This window comes from Falco naumanni, chromosome 4, assembly GCF_017639655.2.
Source record: "Falco naumanni isolate bFalNau1 chromosome 4, bFalNau1.pat, whole genome shotgun sequence".
NCBI classification, from domain to species: Eukaryota; Metazoa; Chordata; class Aves; order Falconiformes; family Falconidae; genus Falco; species Falco naumanni.
Genome location: NC_054057.1, coordinates 55,868,854 through 55,896,069, shown reverse-complemented (window position 1 = coordinate 55,896,069; position 27,216 = coordinate 55,868,854). Strand labels below are relative to the sequence as shown.

Genomic DNA, 27,216 nt, shown 5'->3' with positions numbered 1-27,216 from the left:
CCAGCTTCAACCCAACCTAACATGAGGGCTGAGATCTCACCAAATTCAAAACCTGAGAGGTTACATGAAAAATCAGCGGCTAAGGAAAAGAAAAAAATCCAAATTAGCCCTTTTCTGCTAGGGAAGAGGCTATGATTTGGCCCCGTAATCATGACAAGCACCAACAGCAGACAGTTTAGTTCTCTAAAATGTTTCTCTTTTCATCCCTCAGCCTCTAACCTGCACGCAGCAGCCTGGGGACCAAGGTAATAGAAATACGGATAAAACAAATGATCTGTTGAAAGTTCTGCTTTGGCTTTTTGTGGCTTTAGATACACATCCTCCACTGCACCGCTCTGTGATCTGTGGTGGTAGCTGCAACTCCAAAGGAAAAGAGAGCTGAAAAACAAAAAGGTCCCGCTGGGATCACACACGGTGGTATTCAGCTCAATTACTTATTAAAGCACCGACAGAGCATAGACTTTTTTCAGTACATTACTTATTCAATCAGAGCTCCAGCTCTCTCAGACTGATCCCTTAAGAAAAAGCAAACATCTTTCCCTGTTTGTTTCCAGCTGCAACACAAAAGACTTTAAAGACTTCAGGCTGCAAAGAAAACTGTTTGTCTTTGGGTCTTGGTACACCAAGAGCTTGTGGGTGAATCCAGTGCAGCTCTGATTGACTGGTGAGGGCACAGGGCCATCGAGCTAAGGAAGCTGCTTGGATTTTTCCATGTACCTCCATGACCCACCTCCAACCTGGAGTGGCTTTGCTTGTGCAGGACAGGAGCTGCAGGTTAGACAGTGATGAACCATCTCCTTGTAGCAGTCAAGGGTGGGTTTTTTTCTAGGAGCTGAGATCAATTTTCCAGCAGATTAGTCCAGATTGGGAATAGCTCAGCAGGTCTTTAAACACAGAAGCTAACCTTTCATCCAGACAAGATGGGGATACTGTGTTTCTCACTTGAAGACCAATAAGGTCACTTATGGGGGAGAGAGGGAATCAACCTCCATCAAATACGTTGAGGTAGAAGACATTGACTTTCCTTCAGATTTCTGTTAACTAAGATGTCATTTAAGTCAGTAACCTCTCTACTTCAGACAACCAGAATAACATAAGGTAGACAAGCTGGCAAAAAACCAAGATTTTGGAAACCAAAGGGCACCAGATCCTTCCATCGCTGGTGGCTTTTTTACAGAGATGTGCACGTGACAGCAGGAAGCCTGTGGTTCCTTGGCAGGCTAACATGCATTCCTGGAAAGACAAAAAGAAGAGAGTGGTGGAAGTCTTACAGCAGCATTTCTTCAAAGGACCTTTCAAGGGGGAGATTTATTGAGTCTTATTCTGACACTAGTCAGTGAACATGTGCAACTTTGGTGAGCTGGAACAAAAAAAAAGAGCTTGTCTATAAATTCTGATACTCCAGACACCATTCCTCAGAGGCCAGCCCTAATAAACCCATCACCACAGCAATTCTATAATTCAGTGGTGCTCAGCTCCTGGCCCTTCCAAGCTTTGCATCTGAGCCTTTTCTCGGCAACTTCTGCAGCAAGCACACAGTGCATCAGCCACCCCGAGGAAACAGCATTTTAATGCTAACATGGGACCCACCAGAGAGCCCCAGCCCAGCCCAACAGGGAAGAAAGTCTTTCCTTCTCCCTACCCAGAGAAGAGCTCTGGCCCAGAAAGTAGTTAAACCATCTAGACTATATCCTACTAGCACCACATAACACTTTCTTTGGAGCCAATATATTATCTAGAAATGTTCTCACATGTGCTGTGAGCTGGGAAACGAAAGCTATAACCTTCTTCAGCTGAGTAAGAAATTGACCCTGAGCCTGCCATTTCGCAGGCAAATAAAGCCACAAAGCTGTAAGACACATCAGCCTTCCCACTCTGATTAAGCCGAATGAGCTACTCAAGAAATTGTCACCAAAACTGCAGAAAGTTAAAACACCTCTCTCGATCCCATCCCTGTGTGGTTAACCTTGATGTCAAACCAGTCACCAGGCAGAACAAAGACTAATGATGATGGCAATGCTGCTTAAACTAGTGGCATTGTTTAACTTGCATTAATGAATCCTTCTGTACCTCTTTACAGCCTTACTCAATGACAAAGCAACTGCTGACGACGGAGGCCTGCAAGAAGTATTATACGTTTTAGCGCTGTACCTTTGGACCCAGAATAATAAGCACATAAAAGAGATAGATGTGTATTTGTAATGCCACCTTTTAAAGCAATTGCTTAAACGAAGCCTGCTTTAGAAACTCAGATATGTAATTCTTGACCTTCCTGAGTAATCATGCTAATATCAAGAAAAGTTATATTTATTCACTTCTGAACAAAAAAAAAGGCACTGTTCGTACTCGCAGATGAAGCACTTAAATATAAAAGGGAGAGCAGAGGAGGAACGTGCCTACTCCCCTGCCACCCCAGAGGCAAGCCATGGCAAGGGGTTCCCACCCTCACCGCAGGGATACAGCAGGGACAGGGAGAGTGGTCCTGTGCCACTGTAGTGTGAATCACCCAGCTCCAGCAGGGACATAATCCAGCTCTCAAATACTCAATAAAGGGATCCTCGTCTCCCTACAATTCCCTGGCTTACTCCCTGGGCACATTACCACTTCTGCAAGAAGGGAAGAAAGGCTTTATTCCCAGAAGAAATTTTAGCCTAAGGGAAAGATATCAGCACTGCAGAATGGTGCAGTAAAGTGTTCCCACTTGCACAGGGTGATGTAAGATGTTCATTCAAAATCTGCAACTTCCACACAACTCCGTACAAAGATCTCCTGGCTTGTATTTTCACTTAAGATTTTCTCAGCTAGAGCCTACTTAATCTGGAATAAAATACTTGAAGTGAAAGAGCAGCAACAGAGCAAGGCAGTCACCTGTTCTGCTCTGTTTCCAAGAAAGAAATGGGATAGTGGTGGTATAAAGAAAAAAATCAGTAACCTTCATGCCCTGCTGCGAGCAGAGCCCTACTTCTGCAGTCGCACTCAGCACAACACAAAGAATTTCATGGCCATGACACCTGAAGGAGGAAAGGAAAACAGAATAACGCCAAACTGGTGAGCAGATGAACTGACTACTTTTTGAAACAGAAAGGAAGCATGTGAGACTTCCAACTTTAGTTCCCTTATTTTCTTTTTTACAAACCGATGTCAAGTAACACATTGTGCAATGGTGTCTGTATCCATGTAGGCCTCTGCGCTTTCCATAATTTATAAAATCCAACCCCATCATGTTTTATCACACAACAGACTTTCCATAGTGTCATGTACCAAGAATTCCCCTTCTCTGAAGATCCCAGGGAGCCTTTAAAGACTTTAATCAGCCTTCACACCACAAATCTCTCACATATTAAAGAAAGATGGGATTAAGTCAGTGTGCTTATGCTTTCTGTTGGTTTCATGTAGTCAAAGATATAAACATCGACAAGTTACAGATGTACAGAAAGATAGTCTCAAAAGATCTAAGCTGGAGAAGTTGCAGAATTAAGATACTGTCCTAGATAAGTATGCAGAGGTCGGCATGCTAAACACATGGCATCAAAGCTGACAGAGATGGGTAAAGTGACTCATATATACAAGGGACTTGACTTTGTCACGCAGCTATTCCAAAACAGCAAGCACAATCTGAAAAGTACCTAAGAAAAACTGAAGTCACAAACACACAGAGCAATATGATGCTTTTTTTGTAAATCAGGTTTTCAATCGCAACGTAATTTTTTCCACCAGCACACCCAAACACAGACATTTAAAAATTATTTGTCTACAAAGAGGAACGAAATGATTTAAACAACTCCAGTAAAATCTGAGCAAATCTTTTCTGATCTTCTTCTTGGGAGTCCACTCTTCAGCTGACTTATAAATTTTGTTTGCTTCTATTTCACAAGACAAGAAGAGGTTGGGTTGTAGATAACCTTCTGTTCAAGCTCAGCATATCTTTTCAGAAGTGGACGATAGAGCTAAAAAGGAAAAAGAAATAAGTATGTCTAGGTTGAAAAATTAGATTTTTACATCATGCTGCAGTTAAAAACATCTTCAGACCTGAAGGTTTGGGTTTTTTCCCCCCAAATTGCTCAAGAAAATGCTGCAGTCTTCCTTTTCAAATGTCACAGCCTTTTTTACCATCTCCTTCACAGCTTAATTTTATGATGTGCACAGGTTGTTCTTATTGTGGCTGTAAGCAGAAGTCATTTCTTCCAGAGGAAGCAGCTCAGCTAAAGTCACCTCTCCCAGTCTGACATGCCCCCTTGGTAATCGCTGTCCTAATCACCCAGGCAGAACTCCCGTCCTTGCCTCCCCCCACTACCCCCGGACGGATCACTGCCTCTGTCCCTCCTCCTCTGCCTTGTTAATAAGCACGCTGCCACCCTCCAGCACAGTCCAACCACTGTCAGAAAGGTCCTCGTTGGCCAATATGCTGACCAGGGCCTTCTAAAATACACTTCACACTCCCTCTCCCGCCCCTCTCATACTCCTGTATCTATTCGAGCTTCTTCTCTCCTTCACATCGTTCACAGCCACGACTCTTCCCAAACACAATCTGCTCCATGGCCAGGCTCCTCACTCCCTGAGCCCCGGCCCAGGGGGAAAAATGGGGACCCCACTTCTTTTCACAACTATACCGAGTATCTGGGTAGCTTTTTTTGTATTTGCCTAGCTAGAATTCCCCAGGAGTTTTTAGATCCAGAATTGTTACAACCATAAAAAGAAGAATCAAGACTCAAATGTATTCAAAACCCCAGATGCAAACATGCCCTCTGCTTTTGGATATGGGCGAGATCCACGTTGAGATTCGTTTCACGTTACCTTTTCTTTTCCCCTCCTCCCTTTAAATTCATCACAGGATGTATCAGAGAAGATGAGCTGCTTGTATGTGACCAGGTTACATCACAGAAAACCTGAACAGACCCTAGCCTTACTGATAGCTCCAACCCAAAGCTGTACTTCGTCTAGATCTTGGAGATACCCCTTCTTCATTACCTCCTCTTTCTGCTTTTAACTGTCCATCTATCAGGAGTTTGACAAGCCATACCAGGACAGCTTCACTCATTTGCTGGCTCCAGCACAAGGAAGGGACGGCCAGGAGCCAGTGTGGGGTCTGGTACAGGCTCGAGCAGTCTTTAGGAGGATGCCATTGAGGTCATATCACTGCCACAATGAATCCTAGGGGCTGCCAGTCTAGTCTACAAGCCCTCTGCACTGATGTTATTCATAATCAGAGCAGTCTCGCTCCTGGCTCCAGGTTCAGAGAGGTTATAAAGCCTCAATGAATCATACCCAGTAAACTGCTCTCATCAATAAGCGAGATCCAGCATTTAAATGCATTTTATCCTTTTCTGGGTAAGATCCACAGCCAATAACTGTATATGTATATGCATGATAAAGTCAGGAGGAAAACGTTTCAAGCATAAACTATGAGGCCATAGGAAAAGACAGGGTTACTCTTCCACGGTTTTATGTATAGTCTGCAGTAGCCTCAGTGTCTGTAATATTCACAGCTTCTCAGTGGAAGAAAAAAAAATAATCACAGTTTTCTCATCCAGAAAATAAAAATTAGCATTTTAGTGGTTTGTTTCAATTGACAGCAAAATAGCCAGTTTCTGTGTTTCCCTCTTCCTGAATGATAGTTTCAGTTTGACCAGTGAAACCGGGATTTATTTCTTTCATTTCCACTTCCACCTTCCACAATGGCAAGGTGAGAGTGACTTAATGGACAAATTCTGCAGAAGCAGCCTGTTTTGATCAGCTCCTCCCTTTTACCAACCAGATATTACAGAAGTTAAAGGACATTTGTACAAAAGATTAAGTATATGAAGGGGAAGAATAGAAGGCGCATCTACAGCAAATGGGAAGAGGCACTGTTCGCTTGCCAAGGCATCACCTGGACAGTTTTTAAACTCATCTCACAGTGACTGAGTCTTACAGTGTCTGTCACTGACTACAACAGAGAAACCTGCTCGCTCCTACCTCTGCCACAGACTCGTTGAGTGACCCTGGCCAAGTCATTTAACACGTATGTGCCCCAACTCCTCTTTTCCACAGGACGGTGAGTGATACTGAGATCCATGGAGATTTATACAGATTTATGGGGTTAGGAAACAAAATGCACCACTACTATGAAATACCACATGATTCAGCATGGTATGTTTAACTAACTACTTGAGGGCCTTGGGGGGTCAGTGAAGTACACATATATATTCTTTTCATGTACCCAAAGAATATTATTGCTCCCATTTCTGCTAAATATGCACATCAGAGTAAACAAAATATTGAGCAGGCAACTATGCCCTATACTGGGACTATCAGTATGTCAAAACAAAAGCAGCTCCTTTATTCACTGAAGGATCTATAATCAAGCCTCACTATTTCTTACTTTGCTATTCTGTAAATTTGATAAACCCTAAATGCTTCTCAGAAAAGATTCAGCACAGCAGAGCTGCATCGGTAAGTGGGCTCAGGCACTGAGAAAGCAGGCTCCATATCACCCAGCAGTATTTTTACAAAATACACAACAGCCCTTTTACTAGAAGGCTGGGAAGTATTACTGTTAATAAATCACTCTAAATTAAAATGTACCAAAATAAATGAACAGCCACGTTTACTGATACAGTTTTTTCTCCTGTTTATTGGGCTTAAGCACTTAGCTTGCTAATTGAGAAAATTCAGGCATTTGCAATAACCTTCTCAGCCATTACAGTAAATGAATGCTGCATTATGGACCATCTGAAGAAAATGCAAACAAAAAATTAAGACAATTCCTTGTACTCTATTCCCGTTCAGATGGGGTAAAAAGTAGCACAGTTCAGAGGGCTAAGCCAAAGTCTTAAATTCTTCTTCCTTAGGGAATTGGGCTGTAATACCACTAGTACATCATGGCTGATAAGCGCAGCAGTACTACAAGCTTTTCATGAGCAGTATTTTACATGCCAGCTCGACACCAGCTGAAGTTTGGGGCCAAAGCAGTGCAGCTCCTATGAAGTATGGAGAAGAAAAGCCAAACTGCACTGACCAAGAGCATGGCCTGAGCACACACATAGATGGGTCTGTGAAAGATGCCTCTCCACATCTGCCACGACTGAACTGCCTCCGCAGACCCTCAGGCAACTCCTCCTAAGTGATTCCAGGAGTCTTTTTCCTAAGGCAATTATATAGATTTATTTTTATAATTGAGGTCCAAAGGGAATAAAGAACTCTCAGTGATGCATAAAAACTCAAGAACATAAATTCTCCCCCTGTCATAGCCTCAAACCTAATATATCAAACCATGATATTTAACAAAAGCAATTACAAGTATCACAACATGAACCTTATTATTGTCCATAATTTAATTGTCCTTGCTATATTATGGCCTTTTCTCCTGCTTATCTCTATAGCTTACACCACAACATCAGCAGTTGTCTGATGGCTTCATTTACAAACCCTAAACTTCTCTCCTGGGACAATCTGGCCACACTCCGACAGTCCCACAAATAACTAAGAAGATGCTAATGATAAATATTGCATTATAACAGAGAATAAATTAACTTGCCCTCCCTGGAAAATGTACTCAAGTAAATGTTACCTTGTGCTCTAGTCCAAATCAAGTATGTCATCCTCATACTATATCTCACCATAGTACCAGCCTATGAACTCAACAGGGCTTTTACAGTTTACACTGTCCCTGCCGCCCTCTAAAAGCAAAGCCAGCTCCAAATTATTACTACAAGTGACAATCCACATAGATCCTTCTGTCTCCTGCATTGCTATGTTAGCCAATGATTGAAGCAATTCAAAATTTACAAATTACAGAGATGATGCTGATGATTACCTAATTTTAATCTACCCGAGTACATTTAATCTACCCTGAATAGATTAAAATTAATCAGTCTCTCAGAAACACTTGCTACTTTTGATTGGTTCCTTTTTTTTTCCCAACCAAACTCAAATTACTCAAAGAGATTTGCTTAAGAAATCAAGAATTACACATTTTATTTTTAAATCATAGCAGTAGTTTACCTTTCATAACACAGAAAGAATACTCCTAAAGCAGAAAGATTATGGCAGTGTCCTGAAATACTCTGAAGAACCCTCCAAGGAACCACATCTCAGTTACTTTATTTACTTCAAATATGCATTCTGCAAGCCTATCTTAATCAGTTTAATAGGTTAAAAAAATTTATTGGCTACAAAATTACCTTAATCAAACTCCCATCGATACCTATTATATTTTTGTGCTTGTATTATTATTACCTACTTTGCACTAAATTATCAATCTAAACCAATTCTAGGAAACAACCTCCCCCCTCCAAAATCTAACTCATCAAAAATATAATTATTTTAAATCAATGAATAGGTCGTTATAACCTTCCTGGGTAATAGGGTCGCTTCTATAAATCTACCTACTTACAAGGCAATTCACCAAAGTCAAGAAAATCTGTTAGGTCTATGTTTTCCCTTCTTGAATTTTTGCAGGATTAATACATCTCAGTAGAGTCAATAATGCAATCAAAAATTACACATCCAGAGGTAGTGAACTGCACTATGCCTTCTCCCTACAAAACCGTACAGGACAGTATCACAATAAATCTGACACTATGTCACAGACATGCAGCTTATATAAACGCAAGTGATCAACTCCAGATAATCATGTCCTCTCTTACACGTTTTTGCTTAATTAACCAACTAGCCAACCATCTCTGTTTTAATAGATTACTAAAACGGATCTGAATTCTAATGCTGGAATAATAGATTCCTTCTGTCTGTTAACATATATTTGATGTTCTAGCATCTCCTGGTTATTTCTGTCATGCTTAGTGGTTCTGATTCATCTTCCTCCCCAGGGTGGAGAGGAAGCTCCTAAGAGGTGAGGTGACTCTCTAATTTTTGCTATTCTGAAAACAGGGAAGAAGGATTCATCAGCTTAACCCACAGATGACTGAATTTGGCTAGCCTCGGTTGAGCAAGTGACCAAAGACTACTCCCACAGTGGTTGCCACCAGAATACTTTATGACCTGTTTGGGCATTGGCACAATTAGAAACAAGCTCAAGTGAGCCCCTACACCCTACAAATATACTGTGAAATCGGGTTCAGCTACGGAACTTAGTTAGGGTCATAGCCCCACAGAGGGATTTATTGTCTTTGAAATGGTCTCTGCAAGGCAGGACAGTCTGCTGCAGGATAAAAGTCACATTTTTGCCAGACAAGTTGGAACTTATGGGACTTTACTGACTACAAATTCATCACCCATCACAAGCTCTATGTTCCCCATCTTATGACTTTATTCTATTTTACCAGCCCATCAGTTTAATTGAACCAGAAGAGCTGTTTTGTGTGCCCTGCTCTTCCTTTGTGAAATCAAATCCATTATCAAAAATGAGCCCTCAGCAATCAAAGAAACACTTTTTGCATTTTTGGTTCCTGGAAACCCCTACTGCGTGTATAAGCCTTGGCAATGAAGAGGAAGCTACATCAAACTGTCGCATTTGACCTCTATCTATAGGAGCTTTTCCTCTCTCCGATGATCTAACACATATTGTCTCTGACCTATACCAGGAAGAAAGGATGAAACCAGAGCAGATTGCTGTGTTATGACCTGTTTTTTCTCCACCTTGCCAAGATTTAGTTGTAGCCGTCCAAAACATGTAGGGAAGTGGTCCGGGAAATTTCACATTGGTTAGCCAGATTCTTTCAGAAGAGCTTCTCAGCAAGACAGAACTTAACCTCAGGATGACTTTGAAGTTTATAAAAAGAACCATCATTTAAGTGAAAGGCTCTAACCTCAACAGAATGAAATCGGATGGACAGGGAGACGCAGCTCTGTAAAAAACAGAATCAAACTGACTCATCACATTATGAATTTTTACTGCACTGTTCATGCTAACACACTGTATTACTGACAGGCCCTCTGGCTTTCTGCAGTTTCACAGCCATGACACTAGCCAGGGAATCCACCATCAACTGCAAAATTATAAGACAGGAAGTAAAAAAAATTGGTGTAGAATACATAATTGCAAGAACCTGCTTTTAATGGAATGAAGCTGACAAGCTAAGCTAAAGTGCAGGAACGGTTATTCCTTCTCATGCTTCATGCTGTTTGGCCACTACCTTCTCTATCATCCACTCCTGTCTACTGGGGCAATAATTCACTGCTGTACATCATTTAAAACCAATAAAAAGATGTGCTATGAGAGCCAGGTCTAACCAAGTGGAAAAGGAGAAGAAAAGTATAGAGAGGGAGATAATTAACTCTTTTAGCTTCCAGGCCATTTTATGCAGACAGTAAAATAGAAAGAGGTAAATGAATTCCCCACCAACGTTTCCAGTTAGGTTAGCTTGGTCCCTGCAGGGGTACAAGGTGCTTGCTGCTCTTGCAAAGGCCCCTGTGAGTGACAGCTGTATTCCCTGCCCTTGAGTTTTATAGCTGAAGCAGCACCAGGGGGGTCAAAAGCAGGTCTCTGAGCACTCTCCACCTCCACACAAGCCAGCCTGGCAGCTTTTCAGCAGCCAGCATTTTTGGGGGGAACAGGGCAGCAATGTGAGGTTGAATCAGACACCAGGGATGTGCTCCTGAAGTGTATTCCCTGCAGATGGCTTCAGCTGCAACACAGATGACACAGGCCATTGCTGTTAATTATTTTATCTTTTCAAATGAGGGGGGAAGGTTGAGTAAATGAGATCAGATCAATCAAGTTTAAATTATTCAATGTCTTAATATTTCTGAAGGGGACTTCTATTCGATTACTGAGCTCCTCCATCTCAGTTAATAATTAAATAATACGCTGGCAGGCACAATGCAGCATGATCATTTCTATTATTACTCATGATGATATCTGGTGCTCCACTACACATGTAGCTGGGAGTTAGTAGTTTTGGCAGATCATTAATTTCCCAGTTTAAATAAAAGCCTTAAAACCTTCTTGCCTGTAGTTAGGGCACATTCAAATCTCATAAATGGAGAGTGTAAGGCTGTGTTGGTGTAAAAGAAGTTTCTGCACAGCTTAAGACAGATTCACCTTTGGTTACTTAAACTTGTGTTCTCTAGAAATCTTGCTATATTGTATTTTTTATTTATTACTGAACTTTATATTTCATAAATTATTGTAATCTAAGGCCTGTGGTACCTTATAGCAAGAGGTACAGGGTTGCACGGGAGAGCCTGAGACAATTCCTTCCTTGCTTTTACAGGGGCTGGAACCACACAGTGTGCAACAACGACTATTTATTTTGCTTTATCTGTACGGCCCCACAAAGCAAAACTTCCACCTTCAGATGCACTGAAATTCCCAGCATGGGCATGGCACCTAAGACCTGTACCTACTGAATCTTCCCAGTTGGCACGCTTTCTGACTGGGAGCTACAAGTGAAGATACACAATTGCTGACCACTGTTTAAGATAAGAAAGGAAGGATTTTTGGGGACGTTTTCCAAGAGGCCAGAAAGCACCATCACCACGCCTTTTTCCATGCTGCTTCCTGCAAACAAGTCAAGACTATTTTGTCAATATTAACAGTTACAACCTGACTGACCTGTATTTAAATTCAACCTATTTTGTAACTTTTTCTGACCCTTAAGGAATAGATTTTGTTCTGGGATCACACCCAGTTAGGAAAAATCACTCTCACAGACCTGGATGCAGTGATCAGATTACTGCAGCAATACAACACCGAAGATCTCCCAAAATAAAATCTATCTTTACAATGAGGAGTAAGAATCGTGCAACCCAGTGTTTCTTAAATTAATCTATTTTACTAGAAGAATTAGTAAAGCACTACTTTTTGAAGCAGGCAGGAAATGAAAAGAAAAATGGTATTCCCAAGCTTGCTCACCTCCTTAGACCCAGCAGTTGGTGTAACAGCCAATCTAGGCTCCGGTGCTAATTTCACAACATCAGCCAAGGACACATTCGTCTCAGCTACAAGCCCTGCAATGAGAATCACAATCCTGATCAATGCAAAAAGCACGTGAGGGATGTGTCTTGACTCCCTGGCAAATTAATACATTATATTGATCTTCCCTGGTCAGGTCAGCATTCAGGATTGAAGGATAAATGGCAGAAGATCTTACATTCCTATGCGCTAGCCCGGGAAGTGGGGACTCTGTGATTGAGTTTTTGCCAATCACTCAATTCGCACCCTGGAGAATAGGTAAGCCGCAGGAATGCTACTCAACAATATCAGTAATTATGGTTACAATACAGTAAACACCAGTGAAAATATGTGTAAGCAAGGGATTCAAGGACAAAATGTGACTAAAAAAAGGGAAGAGAAGTGAAAACCCTGTCAAGAAAATATGCAACAAATTATTAAATACATTTATAATATAAAGAAGCAGAATAATAACAGAGTTCTGCTACTACACCATCTTGCTTTGCAAGTGAATCACAGCATTTCAGGAGCTCCTTGTACACCTTCTAAGAACCCCAGGCTAACTGCAGAACACCCTACTTGCAGGTGTACATTGTAACATTATTACGAAGACTTTGCCATCAATATTTCATTTATATTACCAAGTCTTCACTTTTACTCAATTCCTTTGCCTGGCCAAGAGTGAGTCGGCTGAAAGCATCAATCAGACATGCCATTTAGAAACACAAACAGCAAGCCCCTGGGGCTTGGCTGCCAGCGCACCTGAGCTGAGGAGTCCCTCCATCAGCATGGCATCTGAAATCTTCCCTCAAAGGCTCTGTCAACCAAGCCTCCAGACTTCATATGCCAAACTGGCAGCCAGAATACACATCTTCCACACAAACAGAATATCTGCACAACTTCTGCACATACGTTCACGGACAAGCAATTTGCCTGCAGCGTTAGGCACTGGGAAGCTTCTAGTGGTTCTGAAGCAGTAGGCAAAGGTTGAGTGCAGAGAAAAACAGTTTGGAAACTTGGTCCCCAAGGTGGAAAAATGGTCGCATCGTGGCTTCAAACATACTGTTAATCTAACAGTACTGTTTCCACTGCCCTGCAAGAGCATACTTTGCCTGACAGAACCCTTGCGTCTTTTCTGGAAATAAAAAGGAGCACATGCTGCGTGCATTGAACACATCGACTCAAGTTTTGTCAGTAATAAAACTGTGCAGTTTTCTGTGCTGTTTTCAAATGCAAGAGAGCATGCAGTCTTCAGATGCTATAATGTGACAGCAGAATTTGCTTCTAAAATTAAAGCCTGGCTGATTTCTTCTGATGACTGATGTTATCTTTTCCATGCTTGTTGCAATCCCATGATCCTACATGAACATGTACAGAACTTACAAATCTTAAGGTCCAAATCCTAAAGCTTCTAATCAGAAAAACTGAGGCTAAGAAAAATTGGCATAAATAAGGACTTCAGAATTTGATACACATACCTTGATTTGTTTAGCTGTAAGACAGTAGAAATTGTTTTAAACCACATTAATAAAATTTCCTGCTTGGGATTCAACTCTTAAATGGCTGATGGCCCACCTTTAACATACACCTGCATGTATTAATAGATTTAAATCAACTAACACTTTAAATCAGGGACTCGGACTGTTACATTACAGTGAGTGATGTAGTACAGCAAGCAAAATGACTGGTCAACCTAAGAGTATCCCAAGATTTATGCTTTTATAAGAGAAAATGCATGGAGCCCAGGACACCTTGCATATCCTTCGTCTTGACATTTGAAAGCTGGAAGATACATATAGATCTAGTGACGTTCATTTGGCCAGTGGTATTACTGGTCATGTTGTCCCTGATCTCTCTGATCTTCTTTGCTAGGATTTATCTTTTGCTTGGTTTGGCTATTTCAGCAATTCAGTTCACAGCCTGCCCCCCAAACTCAGGCAGCAGGCTACACCAGCACCTTCACTTGGCTGTATTCTCCCAAGAGCAGCACGTGGAGTAGCAACTCAACACATTAAGGTCCTAGACTTTCCCCTGTCAGTACCAACAGGTTCCAGGCCCTTAGAACTTTCCCCTGTCAGTACCAACAGGTTCCAGACCCTATCGCTTGGCTAAGAAGCCACCACCAGACTTGAATTCTGATGTAAATGTTATTCTTGGGCCTGATCCAAGCACACTAAGAGCAGAAAACCCTCTTTGACCTGAGTGACCTTCCAGTCAGATCCACACAGCTTTATTCTCCCCTCATTTTCAGTAATGTTAATCCCAAGTATTAACCAAGTGAAATTAAATGCCCAGGCCGCTCAGAAGTATCTCCTTACAGTCTTACCTTGAATTGCTCTGTAAGCACTTCCCAAACAAGCAGAGTTGGCCGTATCAATAGTGTACACCGGTGCGTTGAACACATCAGACAGGACCTAAGAAGTATCAAAGCATTGGTTATGCATATCCATGAAATACCAGGGGTAAGCAATCCCCTATCTCTGCTTAGGAAAACAAATAGCTACCATACACCCCAGCCAAACATTTGGGTTCCCACAGGAAGAAGTACTGCAGGCAACAACGAGTCCTGAGCTTGTCACACAACAGGGTATTTGTAAATCTGAGCTACAGATGTAACCACAGCCAGTAAACAAAGTCCCATTTCTCTCCACATCTCTTTATTTCAAATTCAGAGAAGTCCAGGTTCAAGCATCATCTCCCTCGTAAGCCCACACAATCAGACCATGCCAAAGGATTAAACCAGGGCAAGGAGATCTGCTCAGGAGCCCACCACTGGTGCCTGCATTCTTCCATTGCATTTAGGGCTGAGCCAAGTGGGAAAAGGAGGAGCGAGAGGAACCAGTCATGGCTCCTCAGTTCTCAACTTTGATAAAATAAAAGCTCCAGCAGTATGAAGGCCTGCTAAGCCTGTCTTCACCTCCACCATTTCTATGATATTAGGGTTAGCAGCAAGAACGACACAGGAACTGGTTACAGTTTCTAAATTTACCAGGAATTTTCCTGTATTGGAGGGATCCTTAGGTATGAAGATATACCAAGACTGTTCTCACCTTGGCTTGAGCAATTCAAAGAAAATCTTACAGGCAAAGAATTTGTTAGGGTATCCAACAGATACTAAAGTTATTCAACCACACATTATTCTGCATTGAAATCAACACCAGGCAACTTCCATTCAACGAGTACACGTGTTCTTCCTCACAGCGTATGTTTAGGAAAATGGATATAGAAGGGGAAAAATGAAGACATATTTGGATAGAGACACGGGAGGTTCAATAACTCTTTTCCAAAAACATTGTTAACAAACTCTTTCCATTTGGTTTCATCACCTCTAAGACTGCAGATGCCCCTCAGGCTGAGCAATGCAAGCAGCAGGTAACAATTCAGATCTAACTTGTGCTGGTTTTATTACTTTTGCCAAAGGGAACAGTGTTATCACCCGATTTACACCCACACAACCAAGTCTAAAGTAAGGCCAGAGTTTCCAGGAATTCAAACCATTTGGATTAGTGATCTGCAACCCTGATCCAGGAATTTTCAGCCCTACTAATCATGGGCCCCAGGGCTTCATAAAAGATGACTAAGTAATTAAATTCATATATGCTATAGAAGAAAACTGTATGTGACATTTCTGAAATATTTTGTGTCCTTCTCTGAAAGTTTGCGGGGAATCTGCAAATCAAAACCTTTCAAAATCACCATTTTTCATACAAAAATCATACATTTTTCATACAAAAAGTAGCTGGTTGCTAACTAGAATACAATGAAAGCCTGAGCTTACAAACTTAAAATACTCTCTTCTGGCATGATAGCCAAGTCAGTATTGCCTAACTTTGCTTGCAAGAAAGCATTGAGCAAAACATGAGCTTCAATGCCAGAGGATAAATGGAAAATTAATCATGATATCTATTGAAAAGTCCTCTGGAAGTAGTAAGGTCACAGAGCGCTCACTCCACTGTCCATCCTGCCAGCCAATACTACCATATTGTTTCAGCACATTCCCCATCTGCTGCTTCATCTCATCCCTAACAGGTATTTCCTGTCTTGAGCTGGAATTGTACATTCCTTTGGAAAATGCAAGTCTTTTTTTTGTCTTTTTTTTTTTTTTTTTTTTGCATCTCTGCAGAGACTTATACAATACTGTTCTACTCTACTCTGAATGCTAATAAGTACTGTAACACTACAAATAACTACCTTTTGTGCCACATGATTATAAAATCAAAATTATTCAAAGTTCATATATTAAGTCATTTGAAACTGTAGAATCTCTCATGAATAATTTTACAAGGAACTGTTACAGGTTTTACTGTTAAAAATATTTCACCATGTTTCATGTGGTCATTAATCAAGCACCACATATGTTATAAAAAGCTTCCCAGAACTGTGGAGAAAGCTACCCTACTATATTTTTTTTCAACAGATATTCCTAAGTTGTCTCCTTTGCAGTGTAAAATATAGGAGTTACTGAATGTTGATTAATTAAGTGATAGTCTTTTGTAGCCCTGGAACAAATTATCCAAAATTGACCATGATAAGGATGGAAGCTGTTATTCCTCATGCAACTGATATGGCTTCTGAGGTTTTGATTAAATTAAAAAGAAGGATCCAATTAACCAGTGATTGAATTAAGTGGATGACACTGTATTGATCATATTATTTTAAGACACTTTTAATGAGTTTTAAAAGCAGCTGTAGTTACACGTGAAAAGCAAGCACCACTACTACCACTCTCCCATCCCCATGATTTTTCAGCTGTGTGTGTTGCAGAATTGCATGTTATAAGAATATTCAGTTCTCTGCCTTCATTCCACAGCAAAGAGATCCTCCTGGCACCTAAACTGGAAATACAGCTTTAAAAACAAACTCATCTATTAATCCAATCTCCTTCCTGACATATTCTTAGTAGAATTACTCCAGTGGGGACCAATGTTTTAAGCAATTAACCTATCAGCTAATTTTCCAACGTCAGGTTCCTAAGCAAAATAACCAAAGTAGATGAAAAGAAGTGACATCTGCAGGCAAAACATGCCAGATTTGCTGTGTCCCAATCAGCTGCACAACCAGTGGTTATACAAACATGTGGCTTAGATGCCTTAGGAGAAAGACAGCTTTCTGCTCTTTGCTCTTCAACCTCCGTTTATCTAGCTCAGGTTTTGCAGAGCAGAAAACCTTTTTTGACTGCAATTGTCAAAGAGTATGGTGCATAGTTGAGGCTGGCCTCTAGACACCCCAGCTGATGGAAAGGGATTGGCATCTCCAGAAAAAAATTCGCCCTGTGTTGACTAACTTCAGTGCCGGGACTTAGCCCCAGACTAAACCAGGTGCCTTTTGGTGTAAATGTCTACCTCCAGGCTCAGTGCCGGAGCCCCTAGTCAAAGGGGAGCTTGTCAAAGCTGTCAGTGGAGTACAGAAAGCTCTCAGGCTCGCCCCCAGGGAGATGTCTACATTTGCTCAGTTAAAACACCATCCAGTTTCCTTTGCACTGTAACTGACAGGATCTCAGGACTGACAGCTCGCACACAGATGTCACATCGCAGGTGACTGGATTTGGGTGAGAAGAATCCCAATCCAGATGTCTAGTTCTGTGCTAGCAGGAGCCAGCTGAGGGGCCTCTCACCATTCACAAGCAAGGCTTGCCAAATCTCAGCGAGCAGAAAGAGGGAGCACACGGTACTCTGTTCTTGAGAAGATGGACGAAGGATCTTAACCAGGGCTGGATGTGCAGCAACAGCAGCAGCAGAGTAAGGTGTGAAGAGGGAGGACAGGCTGTACAGAAGCATAGCCTCCCCCCAGTATATGACACAATGCTAATAAGTAACAGATACTCAGAACAACAAAGGCAAGGGTTTGGGGGTTTGCATGAGGGTTTTCTAGGTGTTCAACACCACATAATCCCTCTCCAATTTAAATTCATGGTCTTTGATCTGAATGGCAAAACCTAGAAAAATCTCAGGTGTTGTATCAAGTCTCTTCTAGATTTCTTTGCTGATTGATTTGATTTAAGTGATGAGACCTGGAAATCATCAGTGCTTCAGATATACATTCATAAAACTTGTCAAGTGTAAAAAAAAACCCAGAAAACCTTTAAAGTTCAATACAAAATTAGCATTAGGCTAATGGTTTCCACACCAAACCTGAAGAAAAGCCCTGAAGACCTGCAGCAGATTTACAATCCCACACCAACACCTTCTTGTGCAGCTGCAGGGATTTGGATTCAGTACCTCAAACTAAAAATGAAGATGTAACTGTAAGTTCAGTTCAAAGGATTTAATTTTCTACTTACCTGTAAGATCTTTTTATTGTGGGATGCACCACCCGTAGCCAAGATCCTTGTTCTAGGCACTGCAATGCAACACAACACACAGATCAGACTGAACGTGCATATTGTCACGATTTGTGCTTCCAAACCAAGCAATGAGAACAAGGAGGTGCAAGTTGGGTGATCTGGGCGCTCTCTCTCTCTCTACCTCTAATTTAACTTCTGTAAAAAAGGGGGTAAGACCAATTACCCACCTTTGCAAGAGACGTTAGAACACTTCCTTAGAAGAGGCATATTGCAGATCCATTGTTATTATAGCGCTAACAAAGTCAGGGAGATTTGCAAAACAGATACACAGCAAGAAAGGCAGAGTGCTGTTATACTACAGCTCTGGTTTGAGGTCAGATGGGTTTGGCTCATAGCTGTATATATACAAACTGACAGATAACCTTTAAAAATCACCACTATTTTCCAAACTTAGCTCTCTGTGACGTTCACAGTCAAGAGTTCACTGAAACTTGGGCAATCCCTATATGCATGAGTGACAAGGAAGTGTGTCGAAAGGTAATTAGAGATGGTCTAAGTCACTTCAATAAAAAAAAATATCTGAATCTTCACCCAATGCGAACCCACAGTTTGGGGGCATTAAAAAAATAAATTATCCTGCATTCTTTAGTATTTAAAGAAAATGTCTTTCCCATGCCTCATCATTTATTTGTGTGCAACAAGTCATGCATCTATGCATAACCACAATTCAGCAAGGCACTATGAACATGAGTATTCCAAATTATCTCTCTGAACTACTTTAAAGGATTAAAACAAAATAAACTCATAAATACTTTGATATCATACATTAAAAAAATCTAACCACTTAATTACCCTGATTTATGACAATAATAAGTGATATCATCACGTATACCCTCCCAAAAAGGGAATTTCAGCGTGGTTATTATTTTGTTATTTTAACCTCCTTTTTAATAAAATCTAATGATAATTTATTTCTTACAAGGCAAAGCTGGTCTATACTGATGCCCTAAATAACTTATTGTAATTTATCCTTTCAAGTGTCTTAATGACAAAAGCCCTGAAGACAGAATTAGAAATAAAGAGAAGATGCGACCCACCGTGCCATTTCTAGACCCAGAGCTAGGTGCTCAGGTGGAGTCTAAGACCCAGACAAAGCATTGCATGGGGGACCCTATTTTACTGACAAATTTTAATTTTATTTTCCTCTTTGGAGGATATTCAGTGATGCACAAATTGGGTTTTAAAAGCCATTAGGATCTCTGTCAATGTCAGTAAACAAATAAAACAAACAGCAGAGTGATTCCTCAGAGAAAACAAGTTTCAATTATTCCAGCACAGAGTGACAGATCCCTGCCAAGATTATCACAACATAATAGCACAGAAACCAGTGAAAAATAACTAGTAAGCCTCTGTTTCTAGAAACCAAACCGAACTCCAAATGATTTGCCTAGTAGTTGCAATTCTGTCTTGCTAAACCTTGTTGCGAATATAAATTCTTGCAGAACTACCACATCCAACACGAAAACATCACATTTCAGAGACAGCCAGTAAGACAGAATGAGAAACAGACACGTCTGCCACACTTCACAGCAGCTACAACCAAAGAATAAGGCACGCTTGCCTCTCCACCGCCTCTGGGATGGGGCTTAATAAACTGCTGGGCTATCACTATCCGGAAAGAATGGTGGACAATATAAAAGTGGTCAAGCCAAACAGCAACCACCCCAGTGAAAACCTCAAACACATCTTAGCTCATCTCCAGCTGCATGCCAGTGCTCTGTCTCTGGGCTTCTGCTCCACAACTTTCCAAAGGTTTCAGAGCTCTGTCAGTGTGTATTGCCACCTGCTTTCACTGGCACAGTAACCGATGGGCCAGGCAGGGCTGATTTGTGCCTCCTAGCTGACTCCACTGCCCCTGTAAGAGGCAGCACATTTGCATTTGGAATCGAGGACTGGACAGGAGACTTACTCCTTGCCAGGTCAGAAGATTCAGAGTTTAGCTACGTTATCAATTTATGCCATAACTGTCATTCAAAATACTTCGATATAATGAAGTTATCATAAGAAGAGTAGGGGTGCATTTACAGTTTGCATTGATACAAACCGCTCACGAGTACACATTTACCCTACTAGTAGGTGAGTTAGATTATTTACCAGGGCGGCAAACAGTTCTCAAGTTTAAAAGTATTTAACACCCTGATTATCTGCACACCCATCTTAATCCAGACTGATTCATTCATAGCAAAATACTAAGAATTATTTCAGTATATAGCTAACCTACTTGATAAATGAAACTAACTTAATTTATACCAAGTTGCTAACGTTGGTTGGACATCTCAAGTTCTAAATTGGATCAGCTTGTGAGTACTAACACACACAGATACACAGTAAAAAAAAATCCAAACCCTATGCTGAAGTTACATGAAGGGCACACTCATTCGTTCTCCTCCACTTTGAATAATGAGGGTGGCTCACCTCACCAGAAAACATCCCAGCAGGCAACAGCCTAGTGAACCTCAGCCATCGCTGTCTGACAACCGAATCTGATCCACCATACTGGATCATATGGTGGCACATATGCATCCCGGCCATGTGGAAGAGTGATCTTAGGTGAACCCAGCGCACCGCGTTTCCAGAGGCAGCTCTGCGTGCGGTCAGAGCAGAGGCAATGGCTTCCTTGGTTGAGTTTCAGCTGCTTCTTACAGATGAGGACTAGGTCGCAAAAGTATTTACTGGAATTTGCTGAATTTTAGGTTTACCTCTTATTTCAAACTCTCTCCAGAGAGTGAGGAAAATGCATTGATCGCTGATTTCAGGGATTGTCTTTTTAATGCCAATATTGTGTGCTCTACTGAACGGGGAACATTTGCTCTGAGATGTGTAATTGGATACATCTTATAAATAAATAAAGAAAGCCCATCATTTATGTATACAGGGGCATTTAACAAAGACATCGTTCATCCATCACTAGCAGTGTTCTCAGCCGGCTGTGTTTAAATCTGTCAGGAGCTACCATCTATCCCCTATGGCAGTGCACAGAAAGAACTTAAATACAGTGTTACTAAAAAAAAATTCAAAAACCAACACACACAAAAACCCAACAGTTGTAGCAAACATCATTGTTTGTTGTTTAAAAACTGAGAGAATCAGTTTTAAACATCTTTTAATTAAAAGCTCCCTGCATAGTACCTAACCAACCAGTTTATTTCCTTCCTATTTAAAAACTAATGATCTTTCAGAGAGCTGATCGAGAACTTTAACCCTATCTAGAAAGCATCTGCAGCTGCGCATGGCATGGTGTCATCCTGCAATATGCACATCTTGCACAGATCTGTTATCTGCCATGGAACGCAGTGACTGATATAAATGAAATTCAGGTAAAATAATAATTCCCACTGGACAGGAGGAGGGGGAAGACCCAAGAAGTTCACTTGGGAACATGTGGGAAAACTGAGCACAAGGCATTTTCCCACACAAGGTGAGAAGGCAGCCCACTCTATGCATGTTACTACTCAGACAACAACCTCCATTCTGCCCTTCACAGAGATCCAGCAAGAACTGAATTATTAGTTAAAGTTCATCTCCTGGCTCTTGTTTTCAGCCAAAATATTGCTTTCATTGAAAGGCATGTATGGGGAGGGGGCGTAAAAATATTCTGTTGCTGAGGAGAGAAATTACTGTTATTTGTGTCCAGCCATTGTCAATGGTCCCAAAAAGACTGGTCCTGCATCACTATGTATTTATAAAAACAGATCTGATGCCTTTCCAGAAGAGCAAGAAGTTTAAGTAGAGTAAGCCAAAAAGTGCAGGAATAACAAAGATTTTGGAAAGTGCAGACTCAAGGAGCACTGCCCGAGTGGATTCAGCAAGTGAGACAGCAGAATCAGTAACACAGGGCGAGTGTCTCCTGAACAGTCTGACATCCCCTTTAATGGTCTTGGCCCATTAACCACAGCTATTAAAAAAAATAATCACATAAGCAAACTTCCATCAATCAGAAGGTTTGTGCTGATAATTAGTATCAAAGTCTGCTGCCACATCGTTTGTGCAAGATGACTGGAGGTAGAAGTTCAGCCTCCTCTTCCACCAGGAGTGGGTCAGATCAGACCACTAAGTGGTCCAGATGCTGAAACCGGTGGGATGGCTCCTGGGATGGCTCAGGGCTTTTGGATCTGGCTATATTTCAACTGGACTGTAACAATGTGCCTGTGTCAGTCTAGAATTTTGCTGGCTCATGGGCTGCAAACTCCGAAAGCAGAATTTGACCTTAGATTTTAAGGCTGAAAACTCTTTAGCTTTTTCATCTAAACTTCCAGTGCTGCACAGAGCCCTGGTTTGTATCCCAAACTCCAGGCACTCTCTGTCTTTCAAAACTCCTAAAAGACGTTTCCAAGGCTTCATCCAAACAACTTCACAACATCTTTCTCATCACAACTGAATCCATAAATAAAACAGAACAACGGAACATGCATTCAAAAAGCAGCTGATTATGCACATGAACCCACGCCAGCTATAAGCATGATTGCGAATAACTGCAATTTACAATTTGCAAGCAAGAAGAAACGTATCAGCCCCTCCTTTATTTCTCTGATTAACTCCAAACACTATAATTTCAAAAAAAGTATTTTCTAGCTTTTCATTCAAGAAAAACAAACCAAGAATATATGATTATTTTGTCCAATTTATAAAACAAATGTTCCAAAATTGCCCTTCTTGCATACTAACTCTTCCAATATTCATGCTAATCTTTCATATTCATATAAGGACTGTGAAATTAAACTCCCGCTATGGTAAAAGGTTTCTCTTGTCTATATCTTGTAAAATATGAAAATGTACAAGGTACTGAGTGCCTTTTATGTTACTCCAAGTTCTAGAACTGGGTCCAAAGGCGCTTGCTTCTCTACCTCATTGTGCTGCATCACTTTTGGCATAACTTTCATAACAGGAAAAAAAAAAAAAAAAAAAAAAAAGACTGCCACAAACCAGCCTTCAGCATATTAGACACTATCTACCTAAGGCAAAAGTAACGTAAATTGGAACACACACTTTTTTTTTCTTTTCTTTTTCGCTTCTTTTTTTAATTTAGACCCAATACAACTGTCTGAGTGAAAAAATTACAAGCTTGAAGCCAAATACTCAAACAAATTCAGCCACCTTTGCAATTCTAAAAACAATACTGTAATTCATAAAAGCCATTAAAAAAATAGTTTTAGAAGTGTTTCTAACTTTCACTTTAAAGCATCAGCTAATTTATTCCAAAGAAAAGTAAGCCAGACTTGCCATACGGGTTAGCTGTTTTCTTACTTACAAGCAAAAAAGTTTTCATATTCTGTAACATGCTTTAATTTCACTGAGGGTTTCAATTGCTCAAATGACTGTCAGAAATTTTCCAGACACAAAATTTTATTCTTATTTTTTAAATGCAGTGCCTGGGGAGGAAAAACAACTTTTAAAGGTAGAATTATCATCAGCCTCTAAAGGCTACTGAAGTAGAGCTACTATCCTACCAGCTGTAATTCAACAGGGGAAAAAAGCCTTGATTTCTTCAGCAGCCATGACAAATACGGCTAATATCCTCAACAATTTACTCTACTTATACAGATAATGTCTCTACAATGATGTAGGTAAGAACAGGCATGATTTTTCTTGCTCACACTACTCTAAGGCAAGAATACCACCACTAAAATGAGTAGATGCGCACACACCAAAGTAAAACAGAGTAGGAAAGGTATCCATGGTCAAGACTCTTATGCCACTGATAGTCTAGGTCACCTTATATTCTCAAATAACTTCTAACAGCAGAAATTGTTCTTCATGAGGGTGCCAAGTTTGGCTTTCCTAAGACCCTGCTTCAATAAAGACAAAACTTTAAGCTTCAGGTTTTGAAATGCAAAGACACCAAATCACCCGAGTCTGAAAATCCTCAGCCTAGCTCACTTCAGATATGAATTAAAATTTAACATTGACTCAAAGCCTTCCCCTTTTTGATGGATTTCAGAAAAAATAAACATAGAAAAACATGTACATAAATTCTCTCTTAACAGCACCTTAAATTATTGCAGATCACCACAAAAGTACACGCAGCCTAAGATGTACTATCAGAAACAAAACCTACTCCAGATACAACCCCACTGACAATTCAATTGCATTGACTTTGGCAGGGTTATACAGCAAGAAAAACTTTGGTACATGAATGGTAAAGACTTATTTGGGAACAAAGCAGATCAATAGTTGTAATACTGTTATAACATATACATTGACACCCTCCCAACAAGATCTCTGAAATATCTGCATTTTGGTAGAAACAGTGCAGAGCTGCAATTGCTTATCAATTTGCTGTGATTTTTTTTTTTTTTGAGATGCATATCTCTATTTGACAGAATATTTTGATGAAGCCAGGGATAAATTCCAATGGTAATGTGTAAAAAAATAAATCCACAACTCAATACTGGCACTTACAGCAAAGGAAAAAAAAGGGGGAAAAAGAGAAAAAAAATGAAAAAAAAAAAAAGAGATTCAGACCAAAAGTTTTTGTAGATATAGGCTGAATATTTTGGAAAATATTTCTGTGAAAGCTTTTAAGGAAACGAAGGAAGACAAATTAGAAGGACCACTTAAAATCTGTTTGGTCGAGACTGAAAACGTATTTGGGGAAAAGTCCTCTCCTGAAGACATTATTACTAGAAGTAGTTTAATAAACCCTTGCTATCTCTAACTTGTGTAAATTCTTCATTCTGAATTAATTCCTTTAAAAAAAAAGTAATACATTTCATGAATTAGTAAGGTAAAATGGGTTCACATATCAATGTAACTGGCTTACATCAGGTTTAATTTTTTTATTTTTTGGCCACTCAAAGTTCTTCTGTTTTGTTACCCGAAGTTTAGATATGGCAAGAACTGTGAAACTTAAAAATAATGTGTGTTGGGGAAAAAGACTAATCACCACAAAATCTACTCAGCTGTTGCTCAAACATCCATAAAGTGGCCAAGGTTCCAATTAAAGCTTAACATAACAATGCGCAACCTGCTTTGATTTACCCCGTGCTTCCACAATTATTCATAGACTCTTGGCAGCACCTCTGCCTTCACCTTCCACTTCAGAATTCCTGTCATTCAGCAAAAATAAATGTGAAATCTGGAACCAATGCGACAAATGAATTGATTCTCAAAAAATATTCTGAAGCAGGTGGTACCAGTCTGAAAACAAAACTTAGAGAAGATCCAAACTGGGCATTTGAAATCCAGCCACCACGTTCAGCTACTTAATAACTTACCTACAGAGAGCTCCAAAAACGTAAAAGGTCAGAGTGGACCATCTGCTGAAACGGTATCACACAACTTTCACACAGCGATCTCACCACCCAGCTCAGCTCTGTATTCACTGAACTGCAGTCATCTGAAGAAGACACAGAACCTCAGCTGAAGGACCCAAAGTGACAGAGAATTTACTGTGTCTACTGGCTGTTTTCATGTTTAATACCCGTAAAGTTAAATATGTGCTCTTTCCCCATAATTTAGATTTTTCTTCTTTAATCTTCTAGTCACTTGATCTTTGTGGCTGTAGCCTTCCAGTTAAAACATTACTATAGACTTGGGTTTCCCCTTCTCGTTTTGGCACTTACAGACCACAATTAAATTGCATCTTGTCTTTCTTTTTGATAAGCTAAGGATATTATGTTCCGGTACTCATTAAAAGACATAATTTTGAGACCACAAACCACTGATTCTTAGTGCTGCTGGTATACTACCAGTGCCTAGCAGAAATGTCTTCACCACTGAAACCACTATCAAAAGAGAGCAGTTGGTAAAAGCATCAAAAATGTCTACTCTAGAAGTAGCTGATATTGCACCTGGTCAGTTTGCCTATCCAAATACTTAGCAGGAAAGTGTGAGGTTTTATAAACTGATAAATGACAGAGAACCTTGTGCTACAAACCTGCCTGCCTTCTTGGGAGAACATTCCAGCTCTGAAGGTCTGTAGCCCCAACAGACACATGCCCTGCAGTGCTGCAGTAGGAGGTCAGATGCTCTACGGCCCCTGTTGCAAAAAAACCCTGAGTTCAGGAGGGCTCTGCACCGAGCTACACATCGCTGCCTCTCGGAACCCTGGAAATGCAAACTTACAATGCCTGCTGCTCAGTTCCCAGGACTGGAGGTGAGATACCCACCCAAAGTCAGGAGCATGCAAGATGCAGGTCACTGCTACCTTAGGCATTTTCCACTGACTAAACCCAACAAATTTTATGTGCTCTGTTGCTAGTATTTCAGCAAAGCTCAGTATTGCCTCAAAATCTTCTGACACATGAGAAATTTGTGCATGACACTCAGCAAAACATACACCCTCCCATGGCTGTCACAACTCTGATGTAAGTACTGTACATGGCTTTACGAATCACACATCAGTACAGAACGCTTGCTACCACGTTATTTAGAAACACAAACCCCATTGTTTTCTCATTGTTTTAAAACTATTTTGTCCTCATATACAGCAATTTTCAGCGTTTCAAATCTTCTAAGGGAAACAGAAGATTACATTGGCAAATCAACATGTGACACCATCCATCGAAGGTTAATATGAGAAAAGCAAGGAAGGATACAAACGAGGTACCCAAGGTCGCACAAAATCAGTAGAACAACCAAGAATAGAACAAAGACCTCTTCATTACTTACATCACAAACACATTCAATTCTGCATTAGTTAATCTGCAGAGTCTGTGCATCAGTAGCAAGACATGTCCACAGGAGAAAATACAATAATAATCAGCTGCAAGTTCAGCATTACCTAAAGCCACGGGATAAAATTAAAAGGTACAGGGTGTGATAGCCTGACCTTGAATACCACTTGACTGAAAAGAGGAAAGAATATCCTTCCAGGTATTTTAATTCTAGAGGAACCCAAATCACCACAAACTTGGGAAAAAAAATCCGTTTGGGATCTAGATTTGCAAACCAGATCTCTACCAGATCTCAGGACTACTCTGCTTCCCTCAGCACCAGCCCTTGCACCTTATCAACAACAAGCCTCTATAAAGAAAAAAGTCAAAGCCCAGATATCATTTTATTTTTTCAAAGGATTAGCCAGCTGAAAAACAGAAAAGAA

General features: G+C 40.6%; 1 protein-coding gene across 2 annotated transcripts in view; it reads right to left on the bottom strand.

Moving 5' to 3' along the window:
• Nucleotides 1-3,657: 3,657 nt before the first annotated feature.
• The window catches only part of XYLB (xylulokinase), an 84,205-nt gene continuing 60,646 nt past the window's right edge, over nucleotides 3,658-27,216 (bottom strand). For both annotated transcript variants that reach the window (XM_040590231.1, XM_040590230.1), the window contains 4 exons: nucleotides 18,114-18,172; nucleotides 14,160-14,247; nucleotides 11,795-11,889; nucleotides 3,658-3,947 (listed from right to left, as the gene is read on the bottom strand). In XM_040590231.1, coding sequence (XP_040446165.1) covers nucleotides 3,864-3,947; nucleotides 11,795-11,889; nucleotides 14,160-14,247; nucleotides 18,114-18,172 — 326 coding nt within the window. In that variant the 3' untranslated portion in view covers nucleotides 3,658-3,863. The remainder of the gene's footprint in view (nucleotides 3,948-11,794; nucleotides 11,890-14,159; nucleotides 14,248-18,113; nucleotides 18,173-27,216) is intronic.